Genomic DNA, 15,709 nt, shown 5'->3' on the forward strand with positions numbered 1-15,709 from the left:
CTATCTATCGTGTGTACGGTCATTCAGTGATTGTGCATGTGTCTGCGGTACACTTTCTCCTTTACATGTCCCTCCCTGCATCGTTCAAACGATTGTATCCAGCGTGTGGACACTGTTGGTGGAATATATTTGAACGATCATATTGTTACAGCATGTACAGAATTGTGCACAATATGATTGTTCAAGTATAATCGTGCATAATCGTTGATCGGTCGTAATCATTCGTTTTATAACAATAATTATTGGAAGTGTGTACCTAGCTTTAGCCTAATATTGATGTGAGAGGTGCTCTTTAATCTTCATGTGAAGTACAGGGGTATGTAATAGTGTTATGTATCTTTTTATAATGCATCTTTTTATGTATCCTTTTACAATGTATCTTTTTATGTATCCTTTTATAATGTATCTTTTTACACCTGTTTGGAGGCTGTAGAAGCTCTACACAGTGCTGAAAAAAAAACCTAATTTTTCCTCCCATTGACTTTAATGGTGTTTGACTTTGAAATTCGACCACCCGAATAATTTTGCTACATTCGAGCGAATAGCTGCCGAATCGAATAGTGAGCTATTCGACCAACACTATTTATCACATAAAACAGCTTTGTCAAGTGCCCTAGTGTAGCGATGATGATAGTGATTCACCAGGAAACTTGTCATCAGACAGTGATACTGAAAGTGATACTGAAAGTGAACTCAGCGACGAATCTGAGCTTGAGGTCAGTAAAAAATAATAAATGCAAAAGAACATCTTTTATCACATAAAACAGCTTTGTCACGTGCCCTAATTTACAGTTTGACCACTATTAGCCCTGACCTTGATTTGACCTTTGCTTGAACCTTTCCTGACCTTTTACTTAATTTCCTGATTTCCTCATTTGAACACTAGTCTCTGACCTTGAACGTTCCTGACTTTTTACTGGAGACTTGACCACATCCATAGCATTACAAAAGCTGTTTTTGAACAACTAGAAAGCAGCGATAGCGATTTGTAGTCACTTGTGGAATCGAGCGATGATGATAGTGATCCACCAGGAAACTTGTCATCAGACAGTGACACTGAAAGTGAACTCAGTGACCAATCTGAGCTTGAGGTCAGTAATGTGCACACTTTGTGCTCTATTGACGCTCTATTGAGCATGCCCAGGATTACCATTTAATGGAGCACCTGGTGTTAAAATTGATGCTGAACGCCATGACCCCTTGGCATACCTGCAATTGTTTCTGACCGAAAAAATAGTTGCTGAGACAAACAGGTACGCTGCATAACAATTAGCTGCTCCACACCTGGGGTTTGCACGAGGCAGAAAGTGGGAACCAGTGACCAAAGATGACATTTAGCTATTTTTGGTTTTAGTGATACTTCAGGGAGTGGTGGGCAAACCCCTGCAAAAGTGGCATTGGTCTACCAATAAAATACTTGCCACATTCATGTCAGAGTACAGATTATGAAGTATCTACACGCCAACAATGAAGAGTTTGATTAAACTACTCATCAAATCACAATCAAAATAAAAAAAAAATTGGGAATCAAATGATTCCTAAAAATATCCAACAGACCTATGTGCCAGAAAGAGACATCAGCATAGACCAAAATCTAATGGCCTACAAGGGGAGGCTCAACTGGTGCAATACATTGCGTCAAAGAGAGCACGATTTGGTGTGAAATCCTGACAAAATTCAACCCAAAATACAACTTTTGAGCCATTGCTAAATCAGCGCTATTGTGGCAGAGCTGATCAAGTGTTAGGCCTGCGGGCCGTGCCAGCGCCGCTGCCCCTAATCGCAGGCACAGGCGCTGGGTCCTCTCTTTCCTCTACTGCCGCCATGCTGACTTTGTGGGCAGCAGGTAGCGTAACCCTGCTACCTGAGTTTCATGCTGGAGTTTCCTTCCTGCTGGAAACATGCTCTGGTGTTTGTGCTGGCGTGGGTGTGTCCCTCTTCATCTATGAGGCAATTCATACACGCCCTCTGTTTCACCAGCCTATGGCTGGGGTTCTGCAGGTATTTAAAGGTGCTTCCTACTACAGGAAGATGCCTGAGCAATCTCACGGTTTTAGCTAATCTAACTCCTAGTGCAAAGGGTGCTTATTCTGTCTGCTTTGCTGTGTACCGGATCGTGTTTACTGAACTCTTGGACTTTGTCTGATTGCCGCCTGACCCTGACCTCAGATCTTGTTTATGGACTTTTGCCTGTTTACTGGCTGCCCTTGATCTCGGATCTTGTTTATGGACTTTGATTGCCGCTTCTCCTGACCCATACCCTCCAAGCCACGCAAGGCCCCTCGGTGCTTGCACCAAGTGCCCTGACCCCTCTGGTCAGCTGCCACTGACCCGGGGACTGCTTTGGTGTGGCACCTGGCAGCTACCCTGCAGCCCAAACCTATCCTCACCATCTGAGGCTCTAGTGAAGACCAGGTAGCGGCTTAGTTACGCCCCTCTGGAGCATACCCAGTCAGTGGCACAGTGGGTCCGCACCCGCGTGCATTACATCAAGCAATGACATTCTACCCAGCAATGAGGAAACAGCAAAAGAAGTGTTACAAAAAGATTTTCAGGCATCTTGTTGAACAATGCTTGTGGAATGCCTACATTTTCCACAAGCAAAAAAATGACAGGCCTGTGAGTCATTCTGACTTAATTTGGAAAATTTCCGAATCTTTTGCCATGAACCACCAAACACCATCAATGGCTGTGAAGACCTGGATGTCGTGCTGTTACAGTTGTCAACCCGGAAGCCCTGACTGGTTGTCACTTCAAGGAGTACATCCCACCAACCGAGAAAATGGCAGCCCCTACAAGGATGTGCGTGGTTTGTTGCTCAAAGAGACATAACCGTGGAAGGAAGATCCGAAAGGAAACCAGGTTCTACTGTCCTGATTGTGAAATTAGACTTTGTGCAGGCCCATGTTTTAAAATTTACCATACCCGGGATGTCTACTAGACATTTAATTTAGGTTTATCGATAATATTGCACCCTTGTTTGGACAAATTTCAGTCTTTTTGATTTGATTACATTTTTTAATTAAATTTATTATTATAATATTTCATTATTTTTAAAAATTATTATTGATAATTATTTATTATATTATAATTCATGATTTGTGTTTCAAACTTTATCATACCTGGGAGTTATTCCTAAGAATTACACGCTTAGAATATTAAACAACAAACTTCCATGCAAAACAATGTACCGCTTTTGACAAACATAATTAGACCACCAGGGAGGTGAAGGTCTTTAAATTTGCCTAAAAAGGAAGTTGAGTTATTACTTCAACATTGTGTGTTTTGAGCGTTTGTAGTTCCAGATCAATTGATGCTAGATCTCTTTCATAGTAGTTAATGAGAATTTTCATTAATTCTTCAGCGTTAAGCTAGGCCGGGGGTCGGCAACCTGCGGCTCTTTGGATGGGAAGCTGCGGCTCTTTCTCTCATCCTATGTGAAACTACCGTATTTTTTGCCGTATAAGACACACTTTTTCTTCCCCAAAACTGGGGAGGAAAAGTTAGTGCGTCCTATACGACAAATGTGTTATAAAATAATTTAAAAAATATACTCACCCGATACCTGATCCTGCGTGAGTCTCTGGCTGCAGCAGCGTGTGTTCTCCTCTCCTCTGCCTGCATCGTGTCTTCTGTCTGTAAAGCAGAGCGAAAGAAGCCGGCACAGCGCCACCTGCTGTTCCCTGTCCTAACTGCCGTACAGTGGAAAAAAAACACAGAGTGATCAGAAGAATAAATAGATTAGTTTTTTTATCAAAAAACTTTATTTATGCGAGTACTATTTATTGTTGGCAAGAAAAAATTTTGCGGCTCTTTAAAAACTTCGAAATTTTGTAAATTGTAATTTTTGGCTCTTCCGACTCCAAAGGTTGCAGACCCCTGAGCTAGGCTAACTTGCTGCTGGTGTAAAAAATTCATCTGATTTACTGTTGCTGACCTTGCCTGTTTCTGACCCTATGAGTGTATGCTGCCTGGACTGACCTTTTGCCTGTGACCCAACTCTGCTTTCATCTTGCCCTTGAATAACCTGGCTGTGTATTCTGGACTTGTCTCTGCTAGAATCTTGGTACTGCATTATCTGGGTCCTCTGCCAGACCTTTCGCAGACACCTTCTCTTGTGCACTAAGTCCTGGGGTCAACTGCGCGCTAGGAAACGCAACTAGTCTCCTGAGGCTGAGCAGGAGCTTGCTATAGGTGAAGAGTGCAGCATTAAATTAGACTGGTAACAGCACGACATCCAGGTTTATTCACGACCATTGATGGTGTTTGGTGGTTCATGAGAATAGATTCGGAAACGTTCCAAATTAGGTCGGAATGACTCACAGGTCTGTCACTCTTTTGCTTGTAGAGAATGTAGGCATTCCACAAGCACTGCTCAACAAGATGCCTGATAATCTTTTTGTAGTACTTCTTTTGCTATTTACTCATTGCTGTTGACACCTCTGATGGTGGTTTTGTAGTCAATCACTACTTGTGGTTTCAGGATTTCTTTCCCACCTTTTGTGCGTACCATACCAGGGGAGGCATTATGGACTGTACTTATTAGGCACACACCTTTCTTGTCACTTCATCCCAGGGCCATCATTTTGCCAGGCAATCATTTCTCCTGTCTTCAGCTTCATTTTTGCAAACATTGATGGCAGGTTGTGCTGGTTAGCCTTAACTCTTCCAAATGGATCTGTTTTGTGTTGCAGAAGAAATTCATAAAGTATAAAAGTTGTCGGATGTGACACAATAGCCGTCATTTAGCAACAGCTCAATGAGTGAGAGAACATATGATGTTGCCATTCCATAGTTGCTGTATTTTGGGTTGAATTTTGTCCATTTTCCAGTGCATAGGACAGAGTTCCAAATGTAGCCACTTGATTATTCGCACAGCATGTAGGATTTCACGCCAAATCGTGCTCTCTTTAATGCAATGTATTGCACCCAGCTGAGCCTTTCCTTGTAGGCCATTAGACTTTCGACTATGCTGGTGTCTCTTTCTGGCACATTAGTTTGTTGGAAATTTTTAAGAATCATCAGTATGGTGCAGGATGAGTAGTTTCATCAAATTCTTCATTGCTGGTAAAGTATAGATATTTCATGATCAGGGTAAATCTGTACTCTGTCATGATTGTGGCAAAGAATGGAATGGCAAGTATTTTATTGGCAGACCAATACCACTTCGGCAGGGATTTGCACACCACTCCCTGAACTATCACTAAGCACAGAAATAGCCAAATGTCATCTTTGGTCATTGGTTTCCATTTTCTGCCTCCTGCAAACCTCCGGTGTGGAGCAGCTAGTTGTTATGCAGGGTACCTGTTTGCCTCAACAACTATTTTTTATATAACCTCATCGGTCAGAAACAATTGCAAGTATGCCAAGTGGTTGTGGCGTTCAGCATCAATTTTCACACCAGGTGCTCCAGTAAATGGTAATCTTGGGGGCACTCCCTGAGCTGCACCAAGGTCAATAAAGCACCAAGCACGCACATTACTGACCTCAAACTCAGATTCTTTTCCGTGTTCACTTTCATTCTCACTGTCTGATGGAAAGTTTCCTGGTGAATCACTATCGCTCGATTCCACAAGTGACTCTAAATCACTATCGCTGCTTTCTAGTTGTTCAAAAACAGCTTTTGCACTGGCAAGATGCCTTTTGGATGCCATGGATGTGGTCAAGTCTCCAGTAAGAATTCAGGAACATTTAGGGTCAGATACAAGTGTTGAAATGAGGAAAAGGTCAGGTAAAATTTAAGAAAAGGTCAGATTTAAGTCAGGGCTGATAGTGGACAAACTGTAAATTAGGGCACTGGACAAAGCTGTTGGATGCACTAATAGATGTACTTTTGCATTTCGTATTTATTATATTTTACTATGATCAATGATTTAAAAGCAGATTACAATGTAATACAATGTAATACAATGTTTAGATTTCCTGCCAGGCCATGCCTCCCCACGCATCACATCGAGTGTGGCTCGGGGGTTACCACCTTTGGTAAATAAAATTCACTCTGAGCCACACTTGGGAATACCAGGCAGGTTAAATTACACTTGGAAAAATACAATACCAATATCTTCAACAAGAAAACAAGAAGACAAAAAAACTACAAAGCTTACAAATGGATATCTTCTTGTACCTCTAGGAATGCCATAAAACTCTTACTACTACATTAACTACACAAACAACACAACCACCTATAGCCACTGTAAACACTATTGAACAACAGTTGTCCTTACTATTCATCCGCAAAAAAGAAAAAAAAAGCAAAACAATAGTGACCATAGTAACTTCAACCAGGATGATCAGAAAAGTACACCTCCTTCATTCACACAAGATCTACCTGAGGAACTTCACATCCAAGCAACAGTATCTCCACAACAAACCTTGTCCCACATGGTGACCATTTCACCCACCCACACCACCAACAAGTTGCTTACCACAATAAGCAATATAACAATTACACCCAATATATTCCCATCATTATCCTAACCCTCTGATCTGCTCACTCTTCCCACCTTCTGCATGCATTCATCCAAATACTGTATGCATTCAGACAGTATAAAGCAGAAGACTTTATAGTTTTCAAAGATCTATATCAATTACTCTTGGAGAATGAATCAGATGAAAACATTGGGATATCCTCACAACCTGAACCATTTTATCAAAACTCCCATTTAGACACCCATAGACACAATATAGTTTTGAAGACCTAAATCTACTTTTTATCCTCCATTATCTTCTAACCCACATGTTCAAATATTTGTGGATGTAGCATTAGAAGACATGTCAATTTTACCAAGCAACAGTCATTTGCCTTAAACAGATTGAAAAGTAACAAGGAGATTGTAATCAAACCCTCCGAAAAAGGGGGAATGTGGTTATTTGGAATACATTGCACAATAAAACAATTTCCCTCAAGATACAAATTGGTATAAACCTATACCCAATATCATACTTAACCAATACAAAGAGGGAGAGATTCATTCTGTCATATAGGACACCTACACAGAAGGCACAATTGACAAACCTACAAAGGATTATTTGCTTATTTCATACCCTATGCTTCCAACATTTATTTAAATTTAGCAATGAAAAGTCAATTCTGGAAAACACGATCCTAGTGGTCATAGACAATGAGGCCCTTTACAGTAGCGATCCACATACAAAAGGTCTAGAAACAATTGCTTTTAAGTGCATCAAATTCATATAGCATGAAATAACAATCTTGTATTTTCTTCAGTATATACACACCAGAAATATTTTCACATTTGACAATGTCATTTACCAGTAAATCCAAAGCATTGCGATGGGGAAGAAGTGTGCCCTATCATATGCTAACCTTTATGTTGGTCAATGGAATAAGGAACTCTCAACAAACACAGCTCTAAATACTATAAATCAATCCTCAACTGGAAAACGATATATATAGTCGATGTAATAATACTATGGACTGGCTACAACGGTTTCAATTTAAAATTCACTATGGAATATAGTGCTAGCAGTATTCCTTTTTATGGATTTAAGAATCTCAACTCAAACAGGATTACACCACCCTCTACAGTAAACACTGCTGGAAATACAATATTACATGCAGTATTCCACTCATCCACATCCACTATATAGTATACCCTTCAGTCAGTATCTGAGTATCTGAGTCCTGAGAAGGGCCAAGGCACAGAGTCTAAGCAGCAACCAGGTCTTCTCCAGAGCCTGTAGTGGGGAAGATGCACTGCTGGTTACCTCCAGGTTGCGGTCCCTGGGCACACAAGGGTGGGCAGGAAGACACAGGGTACTAAATCACAAGGCACAAGAATTGTCAAGAGAGGTCAGGTCACAAGCCAGGGGTCAAATACCAGGGATCCAAGAAATAGACACCAGTGACACTGGCTACTGTGGACATAGAGAACAGGACAAACTGGAAGCAACAGGAGGCACAGGTGACACAGGAATAAGCACAGACAGAGAGGAACTCTGGAACAGCAAAGGGGAATAGATGGAATAGGCTTGAAACAACAGACTGGGCAACAAGGGGTTAAAACAGGACAGAGGACAGAGGACAGAGGAAACACTGAATTAGGCAACAGGTGAACACGAACTAACTCAGCAAACTAGGGGCTCAGCTCAGAGACTAGAGTGCAGTGTCTGAGCTAGCTAAATAGACAGGGATGAGTAAGAGGCTATTTTCTGATTGGCCAGCAGATTGGGCAAAACTGATAAAGCTTGGGAGCACACCCAACTGAGTCAGAACTGCCCACATGCGCAGGTGAGATGGCTGCGCTTTAGCGAGGAAAAGGTAAGTGTGACAACCTTAATTTTTGATAAAACATGTTTTGCCTTTAAAACGCCTTTTTGCATTTTTTTTTCTCTATTTCAAGGAAGCACAAATAACCCGGTTAATACAAATTATTCCAATATGGACTTTCCTGTGTGGGCCATGCTGGAGGGAATAAATTGCTGTGACTGCAATGACATTTCTTCCACGGCATCCTCCTTCCTTAAAGCCCTTAACCCTTTGCCCTTTTTTGGCCTATACATGGTCTGTCTGGGATTCAGTAAAGGGGTCAGCTAAACTGGTTAGTCCACATTACCTACTTCTAAATATATTTTATAATACTCTTTCGCCTCAGACCAGTTTCATCCCTTGAGTTTTGCCTGGTAGTTACATAATGGTTTTACAATTGTTTCTTCTCTGTTATCTATACAAGGTGTTAATACTTTCTATAGTCCCAAGGAAGACTATGACATTTTGAATACTGAGTTATTCCACTATTTTCAAATGTAATTTTGAAAGGCTCTGTAAGGTCAACTACTTCAGAGGCTATCTCCCTCTTTTATTAATTGATTGTGGGGTCACAATTTAAACCATCTTTCTCATATCCTGCCAAGCTGGGAGAGGGAACTTTCATTATTTAAAGAGATGGATGATTGGTCTGCCATATGGTGAGCTATCCCTAATATTATGCCTATAATTTATTTTTCTTATTACCTCAGTGTTTCTGCATCACTTCTTATTTATAAGTATTGTATCCAACCGATTTACTTTATGTCAGTACTATATGTATTTCCTTTGCTAATACTTTTTTGTTGCTTCTTGCTTATGTTAAATTTGTATTACCTTGATACTTTCCTGATAAAGCTCTTTAGTAAAAAAAAAAAAAAAACATTGAAGCAGACGATCCCACAACATAACCCAAAAAAGGTACAACAATTGTGCAGCACTGTAGTTTTCAATCTAAAAACATCACCTTGCGAAGTAGAAGTCCATGTGAGATGTTCTGGGACAGCATGAATCCAGATACAAGATGGTGAATAGGTCCAGCTTCCCCACAATGCGGTCTCAGTACAAAAGTATGAAATTTACGCTTTCTGTTGCAATAAAGGTAGGAATGAGAAAGTTATACAATTATGAAATATTATTAAAATTATGATGAAAATAATTTAATGTATATTTGTTATATCAAAGGTAACATTGTTTCCCTGACCGCAACAAGGTCTCACAAAATATCTTTTAACAAGAATCAAACCTCTTAAAAAATCACTGTAATCCTAGAAAGTTACAACAAAATATGTTTTGTAAATCTTCTTTTTTCATTGCCAACTCTTCCAAGCTTTGTGTCAGAAACGTAACTTCATTGTCATTGTAAATGGGCTGCTGACTTTGCATCTAATATGGAAGTGCAAATCAGCAGTCTCAGGGCCCCTAGTTGTCTACACAGGGTAGCCTTTACCATGTCTGGAGGTTTATCATGCTTAGCCAATGACAATTCCTTCTATGTGAACACAGAAAATTTTCTAACCGACAGTATGTGCTGTTTACCTTTAGTGTCATATACAATTATTCTACTCTCCGCAGGGAGGAGACATCTGTAGCTGATTAATAAATATAGACTAAGCGGGTGCATGTTCATAGATATAGAGCATTATTATTCTTTAATATTTTCCCCTATCTCAGAAAATGCCTGAGGGACAGAATTTCTTCCCCTTGATTTTAATATTGGGAACACTATTAGACTTCAGAAAAGGTTCAAATGTGTGACCATTTTTAAGGGTAGTTTGTTTCCCATTTTTGATGACAGTCAATGACAGTGGAAATCCCTATTCATAACACTTTTTGATTTAGAGATTGATCAGATTTTGGACGAACTATAAGATTTTGTATAATATTTCAGATTTTTACTATTTTTAAAGATTACCAGATCCTTAGTTCTTTGGCAGTTCTTCAAGTGCATGGTCTCTAGAACCCCATGAAGTCTCTGGTGAAATGCAGTGCTGTCATTCTGTAATGCTTTGGTTACAGCAGTCTGCCATAGAAAATCCAAGAAATATTTATGTATTTTCATTTTGCACTCTGCCACTGCTGCTGGATAAGTTGTTTTTGTTTGCTGTACCCTTATTAATTCCCTGCCACTTACCTTTGAGAAGACATGCAGCTAATTGCAGTACTACAGTAATTTACCCGTTTTTTGTCTGTGTTTCTCAGGTCTGCCTGTAAGAGAGTTGGCCAACTCCTTCCAAAGGATATATTATGCCCTTTAATCTAATAGCATATCTGGGCAGAGGAAAAGCAGAGATGCAGAGACCAGGATCACACATGTGAAGCAACACTGATGTACCAGAGCCTGAACTTCCTTTCCAGGACTACAAGGGAGCAGTTAGAAGACTTTGCCTATTGAGTGGAGAGGAGAATGTAGTGACTAATTGTCATTAATAAAAACTAATTTACAAAGACACTAAAACAAGCAGCATTTAAACAGCATCCCTTAACAATGCTGCTATGGGGGAATTAAGGTAGGATTTCCTTTATATCTCCTTTTGAACTAAACCTATTTGGCTGGAGTTTAGCTATAAAGTATTTTTTTTGTTTTGTTTTTTTAAGTTGTGGGAACTTTGGGATGCATTTGACAGCACTGAGGGAATTTAACTGTATGTGAAAATGTTACACCTATTTGAAGATATTACAAGATGCTATGTTTCTGTGAAAAGTCCTGTCATTCTATAACTGTAAACAGGGAAAAATACAATAACAGATAATTTGTTTTCAGTTAAATATGTGCAAATACCTGCGCAAGTGGTTTAGAACAGTCATGTTAGCATACATGTAATACAAGTAATAGGAATAAGGTGGGTTGTTATCATCCTTCCAGTTCTCAGGCTGAGGACTCTCCATATTAAAAATATGATGCTCAGGTTTTGATTCATCATCTACGCTATCAAATCCATCCACCTACATAACATAAAGAAATATGTTAAAATGTAGTGTTTAAAGTAAAATAAATATTTTATGCCTTAAAAATCTTTTGTTTAAAGTTAAGAATGCATACTATAGTTAACGTAAAAATAAAATATAGTATATAAAGTATTTTTTTTTTTATTTAATATGGCTTTATGTGTTTATATGGCTTTTCAATATTTATCATCATAGGGGGACCATGCTCAACAATAATATTCTATTAATAGCACAATAACCCACTTATCCTTACACAATACTATTATTTCTCTCACTTTTCCTTTTTTTCTTCCATCTTCTCCCTTGCTGTAACATTACTACTCTTTATTTGCCTTCCTCCCATCTGCCTTCCTACCTCTTACTGACCCTGATTCTGCTCAACCCTACTGCATACCATACCAGGCTACTGCACCTTATGTATGACCTCATCTAACCCTGTCCTGGAATTTACTTCTTTCTTTCTTTGACACCTAACCTGGCTGTTGTTACCTGTGTATGACTTTTGGCCTCATCCTAAACTGTAGGTTCCTGGTCCTCTGCCAATTCTTGTTCCCCAGGCACCATCGTTTGTACATATAAGTCCTGTAGGCAAACAGGAGCAGAGACAGTGCAACTAGCTTCCGACGAGTAAGTGGGTGGATGTCTATAGGTATAGAGTGTTGGACTTATTATACTTTAATATTTTCCCCTATGTCAGAAAATGTCTAAGGGACAGAATTTCCTCACCTTAATTTTAATTCTTAATTTTGGGACTACTATTAGACTTCAGAAAAGGTTCAAAAGTGTGACCATTTTTAAAAATAGTTTGTTTCCCATTTTTGATGACGGTCCCTAAGACAATCCCTATTCATAACAAATTTTGATTTAGAGATTGATCAGATTTTGAATGGACAATAAGATTTTGTATAATATTTCAGATCTTTACTATCTTTAAAGATTACCAGATCCTTCACAGTTATTAACTGCTCCAACCCTATATTTGTTGCTTGTATGTTTTATATTATGTTTTATATACGTTGCTACATTTAGGATTTTTTTATAAATAAAGTAATTTATATACATATACAAGACACTAATCAATCTCTACAAGTCTTTAAACCTAATAAGCAGAGGCAGGTCCGATGATCCACATGACTCACATGTTCTAAAAACAGATGCAATTCTGGATGACTAGCAGGATTCACAGTAACTTCAAAAAGAGGGAGGAAAATGTTCTCCAAAATCTCCTGGAAATTAATAACCTGATTTTTACTCCGAAACACGTCACTGAAAGGGAAAACAAAATGTAAAGGTAATGTCAATAATAAAACACAAGAACACAAGAACACATGATTCTTAAAACAGGCTCAAAAAGAAGAAAGCATTACTCACTACAATAAATTGGGTACTTAACAGTGAATGAAGTAAATGTGCAAAGAAAATCTTAAAAACAGGATTTAAATTAACCTAATTTACAAAATTAAGTTAAAGTTCACTGCACAAAGCAAATATGCTTTATTCCATTAGAAAATCAACCCTCTTTTTTAAATCAGCTGTATTAACTAAAACACACCTCGAAATGTAATTTTGTGTAAACTTTTTTTATTTCAGTGTTTTGGAGAAGTATATTAGCAGAAACTCCCCCTAGGCATGGCCAGGTATCTGGTGTGAGAGATACCTGGGGCTATCCTTACTCTATTCAAGTTGGTTGGAAAATCTATCTTTTTTACATTACACTTACTGGACCAACTCCAGGACTTGTTCCTGTTTCTAAGAATGGGGTTTGTTACATATTTTTTTTTGGCTTTTGAATGTCCTTAAAGCGAACCTAAACAATAAGATCAGACTTAATGTTAGATACCTATTCTTACTTACTTTCACTGCAATGTCATTCCCCCTAGTGACCTGGGCTCTGGGATTGGTTGGTACATTCATTATATTTGACTGTATATGCAATATATTTTTTGTGCAGCATCCAAGGGCAGTTTGCGGCCTCCTGCTTTTTTAACCTCTGGAAAATTTCTAGTATTGAAAAGAAAACCGCATGTCAATTGTACTGGCATGTCACTTTTAAAGCAGTGTCTAAATAAGGTATGCAATTTCATTTTTCAAGGCAACAACACAGCCTCTTTATATACATAAGTGGAAGTTGCATACTTGAGTTTAAATCCACCTTAATGGATCTCATTTTTTGTCTTTAGAGGCTTTACTGCAATGATTGTGTCTATTATCTTGCATGGACAGTTCCTGGTTCTTTTTCCTGGTCTCAGGACATGTAGGACCCTGGATTCTACAAGCCAATATGAACATGCAATTCAAGAGTTTATTTCCCTTTGATTTTAGTAGAGAGCTACCTCTTTTAAATATTCAAAATATAATTAGAGGAACAAAAGAAAGAGGTTCAAGCCCAGGGATGTTTAGGTGAGAAAATTAACTATGTATTGGTACATTTTTTGGTTTCATACATAATTATAATACATTTATCATATTAACATATATCCAGTATATCTGTGGGAGGAAGAGAAAGAGGCGGGAGGGAAAGCAAGGCTTTTGAAGGGCAACCAAATTTATAATTTTTAAATTAACCTCTGGTTGCCCTTCAAAAGCCTGGCTTTCCCTCGCCCCTTTTCTTCTCTTCCTCCCACAGATACACGACATGTAATCACAGGCTGGGCAAATAGGAGTCCACTCCTCTTTGATTATCCACTGGGGCTTTTCTTTCGGGTGGAACAAACTAACAAACCACATATATCCAGTATAGCTATATATTCACTGGACTGGAGTATATTTGCAAGACACAACACTTCTAACCGAATTCGTAGCATAACCCTATTAGTCTTTGTGCAATCCTGATGCGTTTTTTCCCAAATAGGCTTCTTCAGGGGAGTATTAATGCAGGGACTGTACGGTCCGTGCATAAGTTCAAAAGGAAATACAATGAAATATACAGCAAAATAATATTATACAATTTTACATAGAGCAAAAAGATTGTTATCTAATCTTTTATTGTTATTAGATTATATGACAAAAAATAGAAAACGGGAAAATGAAGGACTTTAAAGGCAGTACATATATATATCATTTATAAAGATGTTAAACAGTAAAGGTCCCAACACTGAACCCTGGGGTACACCACTAATAACCTTAGACCATTCAGAGTATGAATCATTAATTACAACTCTCTGGATGCGGTCTTTCAGCCAGTTCTCTATCCATTTACAGATTTACTTCTACTTTTTACTTCTAAACCTATTGACCCTAACTTGCATATTAACCGTCTGTGGGGTACAATGTCAAATGCTTTAGCGAAGTCCAAGTACACTGTATCAACGGCTATTCCCCTGTACACCTGTTTACTTACTTCCTCAAAAAAAGAGAGTAAATTTGTTTGACAACTTTGGTCTTTCTTGAAGCCATGCTGACTATGACATATATTAATATTTTCTAGCAGAAACTCCCCTATGTGGTTCTTTATCAAACTCTCTGGGACCTTTCCAACTATGGACATTAAACTAACTGGTCTATAGTTACCTGGTAATGACTTTTTGAAGGCTCCCTTTTTGAAGAAACCACATTGGCCTTACGCCAATCCATCGGTACCATGCCAGTTACTAAAGAGTCCCTAAAAACTTAGAAATAATGGCTTTAAAAAATTCAAGCTCTTTGAGGACACGTGGATGTAATCCATCAGGTCCTGGTGCTTTGTCAACCTTAATTTTGCCCAACTGTTTCTCAATCAAAACAGTTTTTAGCTATTGAGACTCATTTAAGGCAGTGACATTGCTATTATGAATTTGGACTTGAGCTCTGCTATTTTCCATTGTGTACACAGAGCTAAAAAAGTGTTTAGTAAAATCGCCTTTTCTTTATCCCCAGTTAGCAACCCAGCGACATCCTTTAAAGGGCCTCAGATCTGATCTTTTTGCTATTAAAATATTTAAAAAAAAATGGGGGGTTTGCCTTACTTTCTTTGCAATCTGTCTTTCATTTTGAAGTTTTGCACATTTTATCTCCTTTCTACATCTTTTGTTATATTCTTTATAGTTTTCAAAAGATGAAGGTGATCCTTTATTTTTATATTTTTGGAATACCCTTTTCTTGTTCCTTATGGCTTTTTAAATATCAGCTGTGAGTCACATAGGTTTTAATTTTAGCCTCTTAACCCCCCTAGCGGTAACCCTGAGAGTGACTCGTGGTGGATTTTACTTGCAAAAAGCGGTAATCCCGAGTCAAACTCGGGGTCACTTTAAGCTAAGAAAAACCCTACTTACCTTGCTCTGTTGTCGTCCCTCATTGTCCTTTTGGTCCCTGCAGGTCCTGAGGACACGTCTTCTCCCTCTGATCTCCAGGAGGAAAGTAAAGAGCCGAGATCTACGGGGTTTCCCATGACGTTGGTGCGGGCGCCGGTTCATGTGGGTGGAGCAGTGGGAAATTTAAATCATTTTGTATTGGATTCAATACAAAATAGCTGTACTGAGTTCAATACAAAGAAATCTTCATATATATATATATATA

General features: G+C 38.7%; 1 protein-coding gene across 2 annotated transcripts in view; it reads right to left on the reverse strand.

Moving 5' to 3' along the window:
• The window catches only part of AMPD2 (adenosine monophosphate deaminase 2), a 199,696-nt gene that overhangs the window by 36,073 nt on the left and 147,914 nt on the right, over window positions 1-15,709 (reverse strand). For both annotated transcript variants that reach the window (XM_072423562.1, XM_072423552.1), the window contains 3 exons: window positions 12,355-12,481; window positions 11,049-11,212; window positions 9,234-9,354 (listed from right to left, as the gene is read on the reverse strand). In XM_072423562.1, coding sequence (XP_072279663.1) covers window positions 9,234-9,354; window positions 11,049-11,212; window positions 12,355-12,481 — 412 coding nt within the window. The remainder of the gene's footprint in view (window positions 1-9,233; window positions 9,355-11,048; window positions 11,213-12,354; window positions 12,482-15,709) is intronic.

Source organism: Pyxicephalus adspersus, chromosome 1 (assembly GCF_032062135.1).
Source record: "Pyxicephalus adspersus chromosome 1, UCB_Pads_2.0, whole genome shotgun sequence".
Lineage (NCBI taxonomy): Eukaryota > Metazoa > Chordata > Amphibia > Anura > Pyxicephalidae > Pyxicephalus > Pyxicephalus adspersus.